This window comes from Capra hircus, chromosome 7 (genome assembly GCF_001704415.2).
Source record: "Capra hircus breed San Clemente chromosome 7, ASM170441v1, whole genome shotgun sequence".
NCBI classification, from domain to species: Eukaryota; Metazoa; Chordata; class Mammalia; order Artiodactyla; family Bovidae; genus Capra; species Capra hircus.
The window spans coordinates 102,682,899-102,698,888 of NC_030814.1; the positions used below are offsets into that span (position 1 = coordinate 102,682,899).

General features: G+C 52.3%; 1 protein-coding gene across 1 annotated transcript in view; it reads right to left on the reverse strand.

The window, feature by feature from the left end:
• CPAMD8 (C3 and PZP like, alpha-2-macroglobulin domain containing 8) overlaps positions 1 to 15,990 on the reverse strand; it is a 100,819-nt gene that overhangs the window by 74,718 nt on the left and 10,111 nt on the right. The window contains exons 4-12 of the mRNA XM_018051356.1: positions 13,220 to 13,385; positions 13,090 to 13,142; positions 11,200 to 11,217; positions 10,725 to 10,779; positions 9,452 to 9,565; positions 7,775 to 7,859; positions 6,564 to 6,672; positions 3,858 to 4,085; positions 1,412 to 1,582 (exon numbers count right to left, since the gene is read on the reverse strand). Coding sequence (XP_017906845.1) covers positions 1,412 to 1,582; positions 3,858 to 4,085; positions 6,564 to 6,672; positions 7,775 to 7,859; positions 9,452 to 9,565; positions 10,725 to 10,779; positions 11,200 to 11,217; positions 13,090 to 13,142; positions 13,220 to 13,385 — 999 coding nt within the window. The remainder of the gene's footprint in view (positions 1 to 1,411; positions 1,583 to 3,857; positions 4,086 to 6,563; positions 6,673 to 7,774; positions 7,860 to 9,451; positions 9,566 to 10,724; positions 10,780 to 11,199; positions 11,218 to 13,089; positions 13,143 to 13,219; positions 13,386 to 15,990) is intronic.

Here is a 15,990-nt window from a genome sequence, read left to right on the forward strand (position 1 = left end):
CATGTCAATGGTATATATAGAGAGACATATATATGTCAACTAAAAGTAAAGTTTAAAATTCATCCTTCTTTTTAAGAAAATAATTAATTAAAGACCTTTTCTTAGGCAGTATTTGGTCACAGAAATAGACTGTCTTTCTATTAAAGTGACATTTTTGGGAAATGCTGGTTTTTGGTTATGTATCTGTGAAAGACAAAATTATCCCACTAATTCTAGTATTTGGAGTCACTTGGGGAGTTTTGCTACCACCTAATTCTTAAAAGACTAACAGAAATTAAAGGGGTGTCTTTCAGTCATTCAAAAATCTGTACTTGTTAGGTCCTGGGGTAGTTGGAACCCCAAATTTGTAGCCAGTTGGTTAAAACTGTTGGCGGCTTGGAGACCTCTGGCTGTTAAAAATCTTTAAGGACGTGCTGCCCACAGGGGACACAGTGATCCCAAGTGTCCTCGGCTCCCCCCTACACACTGATTCTCAGTTGCCCCTGTCTCCACCACGCCAGTGTCCGTGGGGCCACCATGCCCACCGTCAGCCATAGAGACGAGGGCTGGGACGTCCTCTCTGTTACTCCTGCTCCTCCCGCCCCTGACAAGGGGGCACCAGGTCCTGCCACTTCTGCCTCCACAGCCTCGTCATTGCCTCCCACCTGCCCACCTGTGACCTCAACCAGACACCCCCCCCCCCAACTATGGACACTGGAGTGGGGTGTGCATGTGCGCGTGTTCAGTCACGTCCAATTCTGCAGCCCCAAGGACTGTAGCGAGCTGCACTCCTCTGTCCACAGGATTTCCCAGACAAGCATACTGGAATGAGTTGCCATTTCCTCCTCCAGGGGATCGTCCTGACCCAGGGATTGAAGCCTTGTGTCTCCTGCATTGGCAGGCAGATTCTTTACCACTGTGCCATTTGGGAAGGCCTCCGGAGTGGGGAGAGGTTATAAAATCAGACCATTCAGCCCATCTGACTCTCACACTGCCTTCTGGGTGGACCCTAAGCAACATCCCTTGACGTAAGGGGAAGCCCCACCGGCTCCCTCCTCCACATCTTCCTACGATGGCTCGGCCAGCTGGGCATTGCAGAACCTAATTATACTACGGTTGCAGTTCTCTGGGCCTCTGCATATGTTGTTCCACCTTCCAGGAAGTAGCCTGGCTGAACACCCCCCTGGTCAGGAGTCCACCTGGGAAGATCCTTTGTGGGGAGCCAGACACCCTGACCCCTTCTCAGCATCCTGCCTCACTCTGGGGTGTTTGGTTTATCTGACCCCCTGGCCGGCTCTCCCATCAGACTGTGAACTCACTCACGGCAGGGGCAGGACCCAGGACGACTGACCCAGTGCCTGAGCGTGGCCTGGAGGAGGGACCAAACCCATGCCTGCTGGCTGAATGACAAGGCTCTAGGTGACTCACTCACCTCCAGCCACACATGCTGGGCTGACATAGGGATGGAGGGGATTTCAAACTCCACCAGCCCACCCTGGGACACAGACTCCACGGTGTAGATGTTGTCCTTCGGCGTCAGTTCTGCCCTGATCTGGACGGTCACTCCCTCCGCCGGGCTACCATCCGGGTACGACAGCTCCACCTGGAATGGGTCACCAAGGAATCAGTATGGTTAGGCTGGTGACACCCCCCCAAAACTGATCTACAGACTCAGCCCAATCCCCCAGCAGAATCCCAGCCAGCTTCCTTGCAGCAATTGACGATTCGATGCTAAAATTCACAGGAAACTGTAAGGGGCCCCAAACAGCCAAAGCAATCCTGTTAAAGAATCAAGAACTCATACATCCAATTTCAAAACTTGCTACAAAGGTGCAGTAGTGGAGACGCCGCACTTGACGGAACTCGTATGAGGACAGGTGTGAACACTGATGAATCAGAATCGACGGTCCAGAAGTAAGTTCAGCCATCTACAGCCAATTGATGGTCAAAAAAGATGAAAATGTGGTGAAGGGGAATCCCCTGGCAGGTTCAGTGGTCAGGGCTCCTCCCTCTCACTGCAGGGGGCACGTGTTCAATCCCTGGTCAGGGAACTAAAATCCCGCATGGCACATGGCATCGCAAAAGAAAAGGATTACAGTCAATTGATTTTTGACAAGGGTGCCAAGACCATTCGATGGGAAAACAACAATTCCTTCAACAAATGGTTCTGGGACAACTGGGTCTCCAGATGCAAAGGAATGAAGCTGAACCCCTACCTTACACCATATGCCAAAATTAACTCGAAATGAATCAGAGACCCAAATGTAATGGTTAGAGCTACAAAATACTTAGAAGATAACGCAGGGGAAAGCTTTTTTGACCTTGGACTTGGTAGAGAAGTCACAAGGCACAAATCACCAGCCATTTACCTGGTGCCACAGCCAGGAAGGAACAGGGCAAGCAGTTCCATGTAACTCTTAGACCTCACTCATTCCGGCAGGTAGAAAAGGCAGTCAGAGAGAGGGGCTCAAAAGACATGGATGTTGTGAAGAAATATGATCAGTGGTTCCGGAAAGATCCTGGAGCACCTCTCAGCTGTGCAGGTATCTGGTGATGGGGTGACCAGTTCTGTTCTTCTTCTTCTTTTTTTTTTATGTGGACCATTTTTAGTCTTTATGGAATTTGTTACAGTATTGTTTCTGTTTTCTGTTTTGGTTTTGGCCACAAGGCATGTGGGATCTTAGCTCCCCAGCCAGGGACTGAACCCTCACCCCCTGCATTTGAAGGCGGAGTTCTAACCACTGCACTGCCAGGGTATTCCCAGCTCCATTCTTTAATGCAGATATGAAATGAGTGCTGAGTCGCTTCAGTCGTGTCTGACTCTTTGCGACCCTATGGACTATAGCCTGCCAGGCTCCTCTGTCCATGAGGATTCTCCAGGTGAGAATATTGGAGGGGGTTGCCATGCCCTCCTTCAGGGGATCTTCCCGACGCAGGGATTGAATCCACGTCTCTTGGGTCTCCTGCGTTGGCAGGCGGGTTCTTTACCACTAGCGCCACCGGGGAAGCCCCTCGTGCGGAGAGTGGATAATTTCCTGGGTGTAGGTGAAACACTCTCCTTTCACTGAATGGAGAGCCCCAAGTCCATTCATACATATTCCGTATGGTGCCTTAGCCGGGACCCTCAAATCCAGGGGCACGCGAGCCATGCCTCTGCATGTGGGACAGAGAGCTGAGGGTGGGGGCTGAGATCTCATCACGGAGGAGGGAAGGGAGGTCCCAGAGCAGAGCAGGAGGAGCAGGAACAACATGAAGACAGGCCTCCAGGATCCTGTGGGTGACCCACGGGACGCAAAAGGGAAGAGGGGTGTGGATACCGGGCAGAGGCAAGGGTCACCCTGGGGTGACACAAGGCTCCACTGGTCTTGCCCTCCCTTCCCCCCAAGTTCCAATGAAACCAGACACCCCAGTTCAGCATCTCGAATCTCTAGTCATCTCAAATTTTACTGTGTAGAAAAACAGTGTAGTGGGTGGAAGGGAGGCAGGGGCTTGTTCTAAATGCCACTCCCTACAAGGGAGCTGAATCAGACTGTCTCAGAGACGGGGGTCTGCCTTTTATGGACTTAGTAGTTAAGTCATCTAGACATAAAGTCAACCCAATTAAGGAAGGCGATACCATCGTGGAACAGATTAAATAAGTGGATACATAGCATCGGGTTTAGCGCTCTAGGTTCGGAAATGTCTAACTATGCACAGCAAAGCAGCTCCTTAATCCCAAGAGGTCAAAAGTTCTTGGTTTTCAACCACATCACAGCTGCAGGGCCCATGGAATGCACTGCAGGGGTTACACAGTGGTCCTCGGGCAGGAGTTAGGGTGGGAGGCGGCACAGAGCCTGTGACCTTGACAGGCCCTGCTGGGCACCATGCCTGGGGCTTACCTTCCCCACGTAGGACAGCCCCGGCTTAAACTGTTTCCTCGTGTCCTTGGAGTACCGGATGTCCACCAGCTGCCTCTGGACCGGAGTGGAGTCGTCAAAGGCCACCTGATGGCTCCCATCTGCAGCAGTCACCATGGCCCAGATGCTGATGGTGCCCCGGAAGTGCTCGGGGACGTCAGCCGGAATCATGTCCTTCACACAGATGCTGAAGTCCTGGGACCCATGGATCTGGAGGTAGGAGACACACAGGTCGTGCTCAGCCGGAGCTGAGCGGCTTTGAGAGATGACTCACAAACACACAGCTCAAGTAGGTGCCCCTCTGGCCGCCTGGAGGACCAGGGGGACACTCGACGACCCATCCATTCTATGCCGTGCATCCCTGCATGGAGGCTGAGTCCCCGGCTGGATATGCATCGTCTTCTAGGAGGAGAGAGGTCGGCTCTTCGGGCAGAAGCTGAAACAACCCCTTGGGCCAGACTGCAAGGTGGGGACTTGAACCTGGTCAGCCACACGCTAGAGCACTGGTTCCCCTCCCGCGCCCAGGGTGCAGAACGCCCCCCCCCCCACCCCAATCAACTCCTATCTCAGGACTGCTCCCAGGGGCAAATAATCCATGTCTGTAAACAGCTGTGGAGTGAATTACTCAGTAAAGAGAACGTTAAGACAAGAGCTACCGGGGCAGCTTCTAGAGGGAATGGCTAGGATCACAAGGGCAGGAGCACCAGGCACAGAGGAGGTGAGAGGCCGCAGTGTCCACTCCACAGAAGAGAAGCCACAGGGACACAGAGAGAGGATGCATCCCGGGGGCAAAGGAAGTTGGTTTGGGTGGAGGCAGAGAGGAGGTGGGGATGACAGGACTCAGAGCCCCAGAATCTCCAGGACTGCTTGTCTATGTTGCATAGTGGCACGCACACCGTGGAGTTTGAAGTTGAAGAAGAAAAATAAAAACCAGATTATGAAATTTTACATGCAACGGGATGTGAAATTATGCAGCCACTTTAGAAGAAAAAAAAAATCTGGGAGTTCCTCAAACAACTCAACGTAGTCACCACTCAGAGACTGAACATCCAGGTGGAGACTAATTGGAAAAGACCCTGATCCTGCGAAAGATTGAGGGCAGAAGGAGAAGGGAGCAACAGAGGATGAGATGGTTGGAAAGCATCACCAACTCAATGGACATGAGTTTGAACAAACTCTGGCAGACAGTGAAGGACAGAGAAAACCTGGAGTGCTACAGTCTATGGGGTTGCAAAGAGTTGGACATGACTTAGCAACTGAACAAGTATAGAAAAAAAATAACTCTGACTCAAGAGCTGCAGGCACCAGTGTAGAAAGCCAACCCATTGTCAGCTCTCCATACCCACAAGTTCCACACCCACAGATTCAGCCAACTTCGAAGCGTTTCTGTGTGAGGCTGGTTGAATCCTGGGATGCAGAACCCGCAGACATGGGAGAGCCAGCTGTATCTACAAGTCAGACTTGTAAGAAGTCAGACCTCTATCTCTATAGCAACCCAGCAATAACCCCTATAACAGTCAGCCCCAAATGGCCAGGACTTAATAATTGACTATTTCCCTGATCTTTGCCCCCACTTCCATCTTAGAAACAATTGCTGTTGTTCAGTCACTAAGTTGTGTCTGACTCTTTGCAACCCCATGGACTGCAGCACACCAGGCTTCCCTGTCCTTCACCATCTCCCAGAGTTTGCTCAAACTCATGTCCATTGAATCGGTGAGCCATCCAACCATCTCGTCCTCTGTCGTCTCCTTCTCCTCCTGCCTTCAATCTTTCCCAGCACCATGATCTTTTCTAATGAGTTGGCTCTTCACATCAAGTGCCCAAAGTACTGGAGCTTCAGCTTCAGCATCAGCCTTTCCAGTGAATATTCAGGGTTGATTTCCTTTAGGATTTCCTGGTTTGATCTCTCTGCAGTCCAAGAAACAATTGGAAAAAGTCAACAATGCACCCCTCATGAATTACATTGGATGCCTGCTTCTAGTTACCCACCCATGACTTCCAGATGCCAATAGCCTCCCATCATGGCACACCAGAAGCCTTTTTCCTTTTTCACTATGAATCTTTCCACTTCTCCACCTGCCTTTGCGTCTCTGCCAAACACAAGTGATGGTGGCTGACTCCCTTGCTGCAAGCTGTGAATAAAGATCCTTTGTTTGTTCTTATTCAGGTGATCATATTTAATTCAAACCACAGAACTCAGGAATTCCAAACCCAAGAGATACATCACAGAAAAATAAACATGTGTTCCTAGCATTACCCATCAAAAGTCAAGAAGCCGCAATAACTTGTGGGACTGCCCTGGTGGTCCAGTGGTTAAGACTCAGTGTGTCCACTCCAGGGGCATAAATAGTACCTTCTGTATGGATATCTGAATTGCATGTTATGTGAATTATGTCTCAATAAATCTTTTCCTTTCCCTTTACCTACAATAACATCCTAAGAAGAAAGACATCAAAATAGCAATGCTGGCTATGTCTGCCTATCACAGAACAAGTCAACTTTATTATTTCTTTTTGATATGTTCTAGCCTCTATGTTCAGCCTGTAAGAATTTTATCATCAGGAAAATTCCCACCATACAAACTGTTCTGGAAAGTAAAATGAAATGGGTGATCACAGAGCCGAAGCCAAGAGCAGGCGCTGTGGGAAGGGACCTACTGGGTGACAGCTCGAGGTCCCTGCTCCTCACCTTGGTGGTCCTAAGGATGGGGCGCCCCACCTCCTGGCTGTAGTACCCCACACCATTCACAGTCATGTTGACGGTTAAAGTCCCCGAGACAGGTTTCCCAAAGGTATACCTGGAACAAAAGGACAAAGAGTAGTTAAGTTTCACAAGCAGGTGCCCAGAGGATAGTGGGGAGGGGTCAGTCTCGAAGGCCCGGAGATCCTCTACACCAAGCCTCATGGTGGACAGAAAAAGAGACCAAGGGTCAGACAGGAACTCTGGACTCAAAGAAGCCGGGTATGTGAGACAACTGTCGAGGTGGGGCACACAGTGGAGTAACACAGAACAGAGGATCGAGCGATCGTAAGCAACAGGAAGGCCTGGCTAGGCTTAAGTGCCCAAGGAGTTCAACTTTGAGCCAGGGATCTGGTTTCTTTGAGCTTCTGTTTCCTCACGGAGAATGAGTAAGCCATCTTCTCAAGAATGTAGGTGAAAGACTTAAATGTATGTATGTCACGCCTGATGCAGTGGAGACAACTGCTTACTGGGACACAGAAGCAAGACAGAAGCAAAACTGGAAAGAAAAAAAAAACGCCCAGAATTTTTACAGTATTTTCTGGACTATAAAATGCGCGTGTATCCAGCGCGCCCTTGGATTTTTTTCGGGGAAGAAGCGCAAAGGAGACGTCTCAGCCACAACCTCCGGCAGGTGGCAGAGCTGGGGCGGGAACACGGGCCTCGTAGAGCCCTCCTAGGGGACAGAAAGGAATAGCGCCTCTGGACACCCTCTGGTTGACCCTCACGTCGAGCTCTGTCAACAGCCTGGTCATTAGAGTCGCAAAGAGTCGGACACAACTGAGCGACTGAACAACAAGCGCTCAAAAATATCCCTCTGGGGTCAGCCCACCCGCCACGGACGCCCCGTATGCGGGGGAAAGCCGCATTGCTGAAGTGGGGTTCCCTGCGGAGGGGCGTGTCCTAGGGGCGGGGCGTGTCCTAGGGGCGGGGCGTGTCCTAGGGGCGGGGCGTGTCCTGGGGCGGGGCTGCCCTGCGGGCGGGCTCTTCTAGGGGAGGGGCAAGTACCGGGGAAGAGCAAGTCCATGGAGGAAAGACTGTGCCCGGAGGAGGTGTGAGTCCTAGGAAAGAAGCATGCCTGGGAGGCGGGGCGGGGGTGTCCTGGGTGGGGCGGGCCCACGGTATGAAAGGCTCGAATATAGTGGCCACCTCCTTCTCACCTGGCTTGCACAGTGCCGGTTTCACATGTGTCCAGGTCCCGGATATACGCGGGTGGGTCAATAAGAAGCTCAAACTTTGGCAGCACTGAAGGGAGAGAGCAGAGAGGAAGGAGGCAGGGTGGCTTCCATCACCAGAGTGGCTCCAGAAGGGTGCTGGAGGTGAAGACAGCAAACTGAACTGCCGGGCCTCACTGCTGACATCAAGGGAATCCACACTAGGCCTTGCTGAGCACCGGCAGCTCTCTGGGGATTTTGTGGGCCACATTTATTTTCCATCTTTGAGGGACCAACATGCTGTTTTTCTCAGGGGACCATATCTCATCAGTTTTAGGCCATCTGCATTGAGTGTAGCCAATTCCAGCCCATCCCAGGGGTGCAGCAGTAGCCAGGCTTCTGGACCAGTTATGGGCATCCTAAGGGTGCTTGTGGCTGGAGACAGTCCCTCTCTGCTGCCCTGGGCACACCCACCCATCTCATCACCTTGCTCAGCCCACAGAGACATGGACACCGGGGAGCAGAACAGAGGGAACATGAAGACTCTGGTCCTTAGAGCTTGTTACCTGAGCCTGTAAAGCCCTTTTCTTGTGCTCACTGAGTCTGTACCAGGCTTCCGTTGCTTGCAACTTATAACCCTCTCCTGTATGGCTTTTCCTTTCAAGACCTTCTTCATGAAAGGAAGAGAAACCCTTGACCCCCTAAGGGAGAATTTAAGCAAGAATTTAATTTAAGAATTTAAGAAGCCACAGTATGTGACTCTGGCCCAGGTGCACTCCCCGGCTCTTGTTCCTTAATGACTCTCTCAGCCTCAGTTATACCATCTGTAAAATGGAGATACCTCATAGGTTCAGGATGAGGATGAAAGAAGAAAAGGAAACGACAGGCTTAAAAAGGAAGGCCATTCAGACACATGCTGCAACATGGATGAACCCTGAGGCATTATGCTCCATGAGATAAGTCATTCACAAAAGGACCAATATTATGATTCTACTTATATGAGGTCACATATTTTACCATGATTTATTTTGAAAGGACATGACAGGGTCCTTCTCTGGTGGTCCAGTGGTTAAGACTGTGCTTCAAAGGCTGGAGGTGAGGTTCAATCCCTGGTTGGTGATCAAAGATCCCACATGCCATGTGGCATGGCCAAAAAAAAAAATCATAAGAAGGATATGAGAGGGGCTTCCCTGGTGGCTCAGTGGTAAAGAATCCGCCTGCCAATGCAGGAGACACAGGTTTGATCTCTGATGCGGGAAGATCCCACATGCCGCGGAGCAACTAAGCTCACGTGCTACAACTACTGAGCCTGTGCTCTAGAGCCTGGGAGCCACTGCTACTGAGCCCACGTACTGCAGCTACTGAGCCCGCACGCCCTGGAGCCCGTGTTCGGCAACAAGCGAAGCCACAATGAGAAGCCCAGGCACCGCAGCTGGAGAGGAGCCCCTGCTCATCCCAACCAGAGAAGAGCCCGCGTGCAGCAAGGAAGACCCAGCACAGCCACAGATAAATAACACATAAAAAGACACGACAAAGGCCTGGCCTTCCCCTTCACGCCTGCCCCGACTGAGCCCCCAGTAAATGAGGCTCCTGCCGTCTTCTCTTCCTTATTATCTGTGTCGTCACTGGGACTGTGGATCCCCCAGGTCTGAAATCTTAAGAGCCTAAGATTCTCCAACTTACCATACTTCTGAACTTCAAAGGACCTGTTGTACACGTGGCCTTGCATTTCGACAAAAATGAACCATTCTCCGAGTACCGGCTGGTCAGACAAGGGGAAGGTCATGTTGGTGATGCCTGTGTGAAGACAGACTCCCCCTCATCCTGGGGCAATTTCGTGGGCAGAAAGCCCAGCATCCGGTGGTGAGGTGCCCTGGGAACCTGGCCTCTCCCGCTCCCCGCACGGCCCCTCAGGGAAGCTCAAGGCCACCCCGAGGCTGGCAAGGGTTTGTGCAGAGCCAGCACCTCCTCCATAGACTACGTTGGGGAAGCAGGGAGAGGCCGCACTTAGGGTTCCTGGGGGAGCCCTGAGGCCAAAGCCAAGTACAGGCCATGAGCCAAATGAACCAGGGAAACAGGCCACCCAGCTGCTCCACTCTGCTCCACCTGAGTCATTCCCTCGGGGACAGAGAGTCGCACAGGCCCTGTTCCTACTCGGCAGCCTTCCCCAGGCATCTCAGAATCAAGAAGAGGAACATGGAGAGGGGTCAAGGCCAGGCCAGGGGATCTGGAGGCATGTGTGACGCTGCACCAACCACCAGGACGCACCATGTCGGCTGGAGGCCCGTACTCTGCGTTTGACTCACAGAGGACTCAGGGCTCTGCCGTGTTTATGCACCTCCCAGATGGAGGTGTACAACTGTTCGCAGTCTCCCCAAATCCCTGCTACACTTCCGTTACGGCCAAAGCACAAAAGGAGATGTCAGTTACACGGCCCTTGTGGCCACAGGCATGCGTGCCTGCTGAGTCGCTCAGTCGTGTCTGACTCTTTTACAACCCCATGGACTATAGCCTGCCACGCTCCTCTGACCATGGGATTTCCCTAGCAAGGATACTGGAGTGGGTTGCCATTTCCTTCTCCAGGAGATCACTGTCATAGAGAAAGGAAAAAAAAAAAAAAAAAGCCAGCTCCTCAGCCAAAGCAAAGCCTTCTGACTCCTAGCTGGAAAAGAAACGTCTTGTGTTGGGTGGAGGGTGAAGACGAGGAAGATCTGTAGTGGGAAGAAGGGAGGGGTACCAACAAACAAGGCTCTGATATTCCAGAAAGGTCCCAATTTATGGGAGGAGCCTTGGTTGGGATCCCAGAGACAGAAAAGTGGGCAGAGGGTCCCATGCTCCAGGAAAGGCGTGGCAGGTGTTGAGGCAGAGCACATCCCATTTTCCTGGAAGCTTTATCACATGTGCCACCCAAAGGTGCAGCCCCCAAACCACAGAAGGAATGAGAAGAGAGATGTACCACAGCACAAGGGCTCCAAGTGTCTCCATTCCATCATCCGCGAGCCTCGGGGGTCCTGCAAGATGACACACGCAATAAGCTCAGGACAGCCCACATGTGCCTGGCACGCACGAGGACCTTCCTAAGCCCCTCTCTAGGACAGGACATGCGTCAAGGCAGGCCCCAAGATTAGCTATTTATGACGAGCAAACGGAAGCTCGGGGCATAGAAGGGACATGTCTGAAGACAAGAGGCCAGAAGAGGTCATCCTGACTCCCCATTTAGGGAGGTTCTTGAAAATCGACAGAGATGGGCAGACGTGCACTCAGCTCATCCCAGGGTTGAGTCAGGGATGGGGCTGGACCTGGTCTCAGCCTGTGGGGCACCGGGGCAGGCAGGGATCAACCCGGAGGGGGAGTAGTGCACAAAGACAGACCAGGTCTTGCAGAGGGTAGGCTGTTCCCAAGCCAGAGCTGCAGAGGGGCAGGACACTCACCAGGATGTAAGCTTCCAGCTGCAAATGAGACAGACAGAGGCCATAAGCAAACCCCCCTGAAAGACCGAAGCCCCCTGTACATGCTGAGTGTTCATCCCTTGGGACAGGCTCAGGTGCCGTAATGGGTTGAATGATGCCCCCTACTCCTCCCCAAATTCAAGTGTGATGTCCTCAGCCTCAATTCTCAGAACGTGTCTATATTTGGAGATGGGTCTTTATGGCGGAGATTTCAAGGTCCCTAGCATAGGTCCTGGGCTCTCCTGGTGGCTCAGTGGTAAAGAATCCGCATGGCAATGCAGGAGACGTAGGTTCAACCCCTGGATGGGGAAGGAAGTAGCAACCCACTCCAGGACTCTTGCCTGGAAAATCCCACGGAAGAGCCTGTCGGGCTACAGTCCATGGGGTCACAAAGGGGAAGACACAACTGAGTGACTAAACAGCGACAAAGCATAGGTCCCAATCCAACAGGACTTGTGTCATAAGAAAGGAAAACTTGGAAACAGATGGGAATGAAGGGAGGGCAAAACAAAGACGAAGAGAGAAAATGTCCAGTTACAAGCCTAGGAGGGAGGCCTGGAAGAGATTCTTCACTCACGGTCCTTGCTGTTGTTGTTCAGACACTCAGTCGTGTCTCTCTGCGGCCCCATGAACTGCAGCACGCCAGGCTGCCCTGTCCTTCACTATCTCCCAGAGTTTGCTCAAATTCATGTCCATTGAGTCAATGATGCTACTGTCTAACCATCTCATCCTCTGCTGCCCTCTTCTCTTGCCTTCAATCTTTCCCAGCATCAGGGTCTTTTCCAGTGAGTTGGCTCTTCATGTCCTGAGACCAAAGTATTGGAGCTTTAGCTTCAGCATCAGTCCTTCCAATGAATATTCAGGGTTGATTTCCTTTAGGATTGACTGGTTTGATCTCCATGCAGTCCAAGGACCTCTCAAGAGTCTTCTCCAGCACCACAATTGGAAAGCGTCAGTTCTTCTGCGCTCAGCCTTCTTTATGTCCAGTTCTTACATCACATGGTTCTTGGAAGGAATCAATTCTACTCACACCCTGATCTTAGACTTCTAGCCTCCAGAACTGGGAAAGAATGCATTTCTGCCCTGTAAGTCGCCCAGCAAGCTCACGCGGTTGCCAATGGCAATGAGGGTGGCTGAGCCCCATTTAGTGGTCTCTGTTCTTTGCTCCCGATCACAACCCTGCCCTCCCTCGCAGACTCCTCCTCCACACCCCAACAAGGACAACTCCTCCAAGCAGCCCTCACAGGTGGCAATTGGCTTGTTTCTAGGGATGCGATGTTCCTTTAAGGCCTGGGATGCACACTTTTATCTCTGAACCTCCAGCACCAGCCTAGAGCCTGGCTTCCAGCTGGTGCCCATCATTGCCAAACTGAACACGCCACACTGGCTCCAGGGAAGGACAACTGCTTGCACACCTGTGCCCCCTGAACCCAACGACACCTTCTGCTGGGTCCCATGCGTGGCTGACCCTGTGTACGTGGATACAGCCCCATCAGCTCGGGGGTGTCCATATCAGAGGCACCGGGAAACTTTGCACTTTGAATTCAATGTCCTGTGATTTATCCTTCTTGGACTTCACCCAGTTCAGGCCCTCAACCAACCTCCAGAGAAAAACAGGCAGCTGCCCGTATGGATGACCACTGGCGACCGTGGGGAACTCTGGAGGAAGCACTTCCACTAAGGCCCTTGCCCCTCTCTGTCACACACACCTCCCTCCTGGCTCCCCTAGCGGATGTGGAACCCTGGGAAGAAACCAAGAATGCAGGTAGAAATTGGAAGAGGCAGGAGGAAGGCAAGTTGTAGATGAAGGCCCTGGCCAGGCTGGAGCCCGGTGGGTGAGTCCTGGCACATGGTTTTAGAAGCCGATCTCACCTTTTCGCTGGTGGGCCTCAGGTCTGGGGTGACGGTGAAGATGCTGATGAGCACTGGAAGAAAGGAGAGAGGGGTGTGGCAGCTCCCATCCACAGCCGGCCCTCCCCCCCAGCCCGCGCTGGCCGCCCACCTCGGTGCTTGGGTCTGTACACCGGCTTGTCAGTCTGAATGAATACGGAGGCTCCCCGGCTGTCCACGGTCACCGAAGTTTGGTTGTGGAAGAGGGAGCCCTCCTCCACCCGCCAGTCACGGCCCCACACCTTCAGGAGGGCCTGGCCCCGGAGGCCCGTGGGTACCTGCAGGCAGAGCATGGAGCTTGGGGCAGGGAGTGTCACCCTGGAAGGGATCCAGGTATTGAGAAAGCAGCGTGGAGGTCTAAGTCAGGGCAGCACACCCGGGGGTGACTGTTCCCCCCAGGGAACACTTGGCAGTTTCTGGAGACATTTTTAGGTGTCATAGTTGCAGGGAGCGGGTGCTACTGGCGTCTGGTGGGTGAAGGTCAGGGATGCTGTTCAAGACCCTGAGACACAGAGGACGGCCCCACAGCAAGGAATGATCCGGCCTGGGTGAAGGTCAGGGATGCTGTTTAAGACCCTGAGACGCAGAGGACGGCCCCACAGCAAGGAATGATCCAGCCCCAAATGTCAGCGCTACCAAGACTGAGAAATGCTGGTCCACCTTGACATGACAGGCCTTCTCTCCTGGCACTGCAAGCTTGCAAAAACATTCTTAGCCCTGTAGAATTAGCCTTGGAGTTACCATAAGGGCTATGTAGAACATCCTACCCAAATACGGTCCTCGCTGGTGAGTTGGGAAGAGATGGCGATGGAGACCCCAGCCCCTTCGTATACGCGTATGCTGACTCTTTGCGACCCCACGGACTGTGACCTACCAGGCCCCTGGAAATGGGTTGCCATTTCCTTCTCCAGGGGATCTTCCCGACCTAGGGATCGAACCCATGTCACCCACATTGGCGGGCAGATTCTTTACCACTGAGCCACCTGGGAAGCTTCATATGTATAAATACATGGTACATCACATAGTTTTTATATGTCATATATATAAATAATGTTTGTGCCTCTGCTTTGTCTCACCGCACACTCATTATCCAATCCCATTTATATGAAATGTCCAGGGCAGGCTAATCCAGAGGCAGAAAGCAGGTCAGTGGGTACCAGGGGCTGCAGGGAGCTGGGAAGTGGTGACAGCTAATGGGGATGGGGTTTCCTTTTAGGGTGACAAAATAGTTCCCTACCCTGGAACTAGATGGGGGTGGGGATCGCACAACACCATGATGTGCTAAACGCCACTGAACTGTCCACTTTAAGACGGTTAAAGTAGGGGGATTCCCTGCTGGTCCAGTGGTTAGAACTTGGTGCTGTCACTGCCAAGGGCCCGGGTTCAATCTCTGGTCCAGAAACTAAGATCCCACAGGTCTCACAGCATGGCCAAAAAAACAAAAAAAATTTTTAATAATAAATTAAACAGTTAAAGTGGTTAAAAAAATTCTTTTTTGCCACCTTAGACAGATAAAACAATAATAACAAAGCTCCACTGCAGTCTTAAGGATTTGCCCAGGAGTTCACATTTTTCTTGGGCAAAATTTCCAACGTTCTAGGGATGGAAGCCTCCCTATATAACGCCTTTTTTTTTTTTTTTTTTTTTTTTTTTTAAGTAATGAGCGGAACAGCCATGCATGTGAGTCGTAACCTATAGAAGCCCCTTTTGTGGTTAAAGCGAACGAAAGTCACGGCTCCCCGGGTGTGGCCAAGCACCGTGTATGCGATGCTATGAACCCCTGGGCGCCCACCAGGTGGGCAGCCAGCGGCCAGCAGTCCACACTGTGAGCCACACGAACCACCAGTCCCTAAGACCATCCAAACGCGGGGTGTTCCTCTTGTGGTTGTCAGCAGCCCCGTGTGGTCTGTCACCATCACTGGGAACCCCCCTAAATGGACTGCTGATTTATCGGACCATCCTCACGCCAGTGTGCCCACCTGGTGGATGAGGGCGAGGTGTGGCGGGGCCTTCTGCGTTCTTCCAACGCCTTTCTCAGGCTGCCCCTCTCGTCTGCTGTGAACATCATCTGAGACACCCTCCCTGCCTGCCCACCTGCCACCCTCAGGAGGGCGCACCTCAGGACTGTTGGGTCCCTCCTAACTGCAGTTGATCTTCAGGATCAACCTGAGGATAATCCTTTTGCTCTGACCCCAAAACCCTTACCTGCTTCTGTTTCTGGAAACCTCTCAGCATTGGCCAAAGACCTTCATGCAACGAGGGAAAATTCTCAGGCCACCCAGGGGAGTGGGCATGGACAGGTAGGAGGGAGCTGGTGGGGGATGTCGGGGGGCTGTGTGCCAACAGGTGCAGAGACCAAGAAGCTGCCCCTGAGAACAGAAAGGATCAAATGTGACCCTTGGGGACATGCAGTGAACCTGCCCCAGGTCTCGAAAGCCACAGAGCCACCATTTTCATTTAAAATCTCAACTTTAAGAGGCAGGCTTCCCTGGTGGCTCAGACAATAAAGAATCTGCCTGCAATGCAGGAGACCCAAGTTCAATCTCTGGGTCGGGAAGATCCCCTGGAGAAGGGAATGGCAACCTACTCCAGTATTCTTGCCTGGAGAATTCCATGGACAGAGGAGGCTGGTGGGCTACAGTCCATGGGGTTGCAGAGTCAGACATGACTGAGCGACTAACACTTTCCCTACCTGCCAACCACCAGAGGTCTTTCTAGAATGTTCTAAACTGAGTTGATTCCCTTCCCCACACCTGACCTCCATCATTCACATTCAGCATCAATGACAGCCAAGGACTTGGGGCTGAGATCCAAGGAGGGGAGACAGCCAGGCAAAGCTGGTGCTGTGCCTCCAGCTGAGGGTGAAGGTTGGGGGCCTGGGGT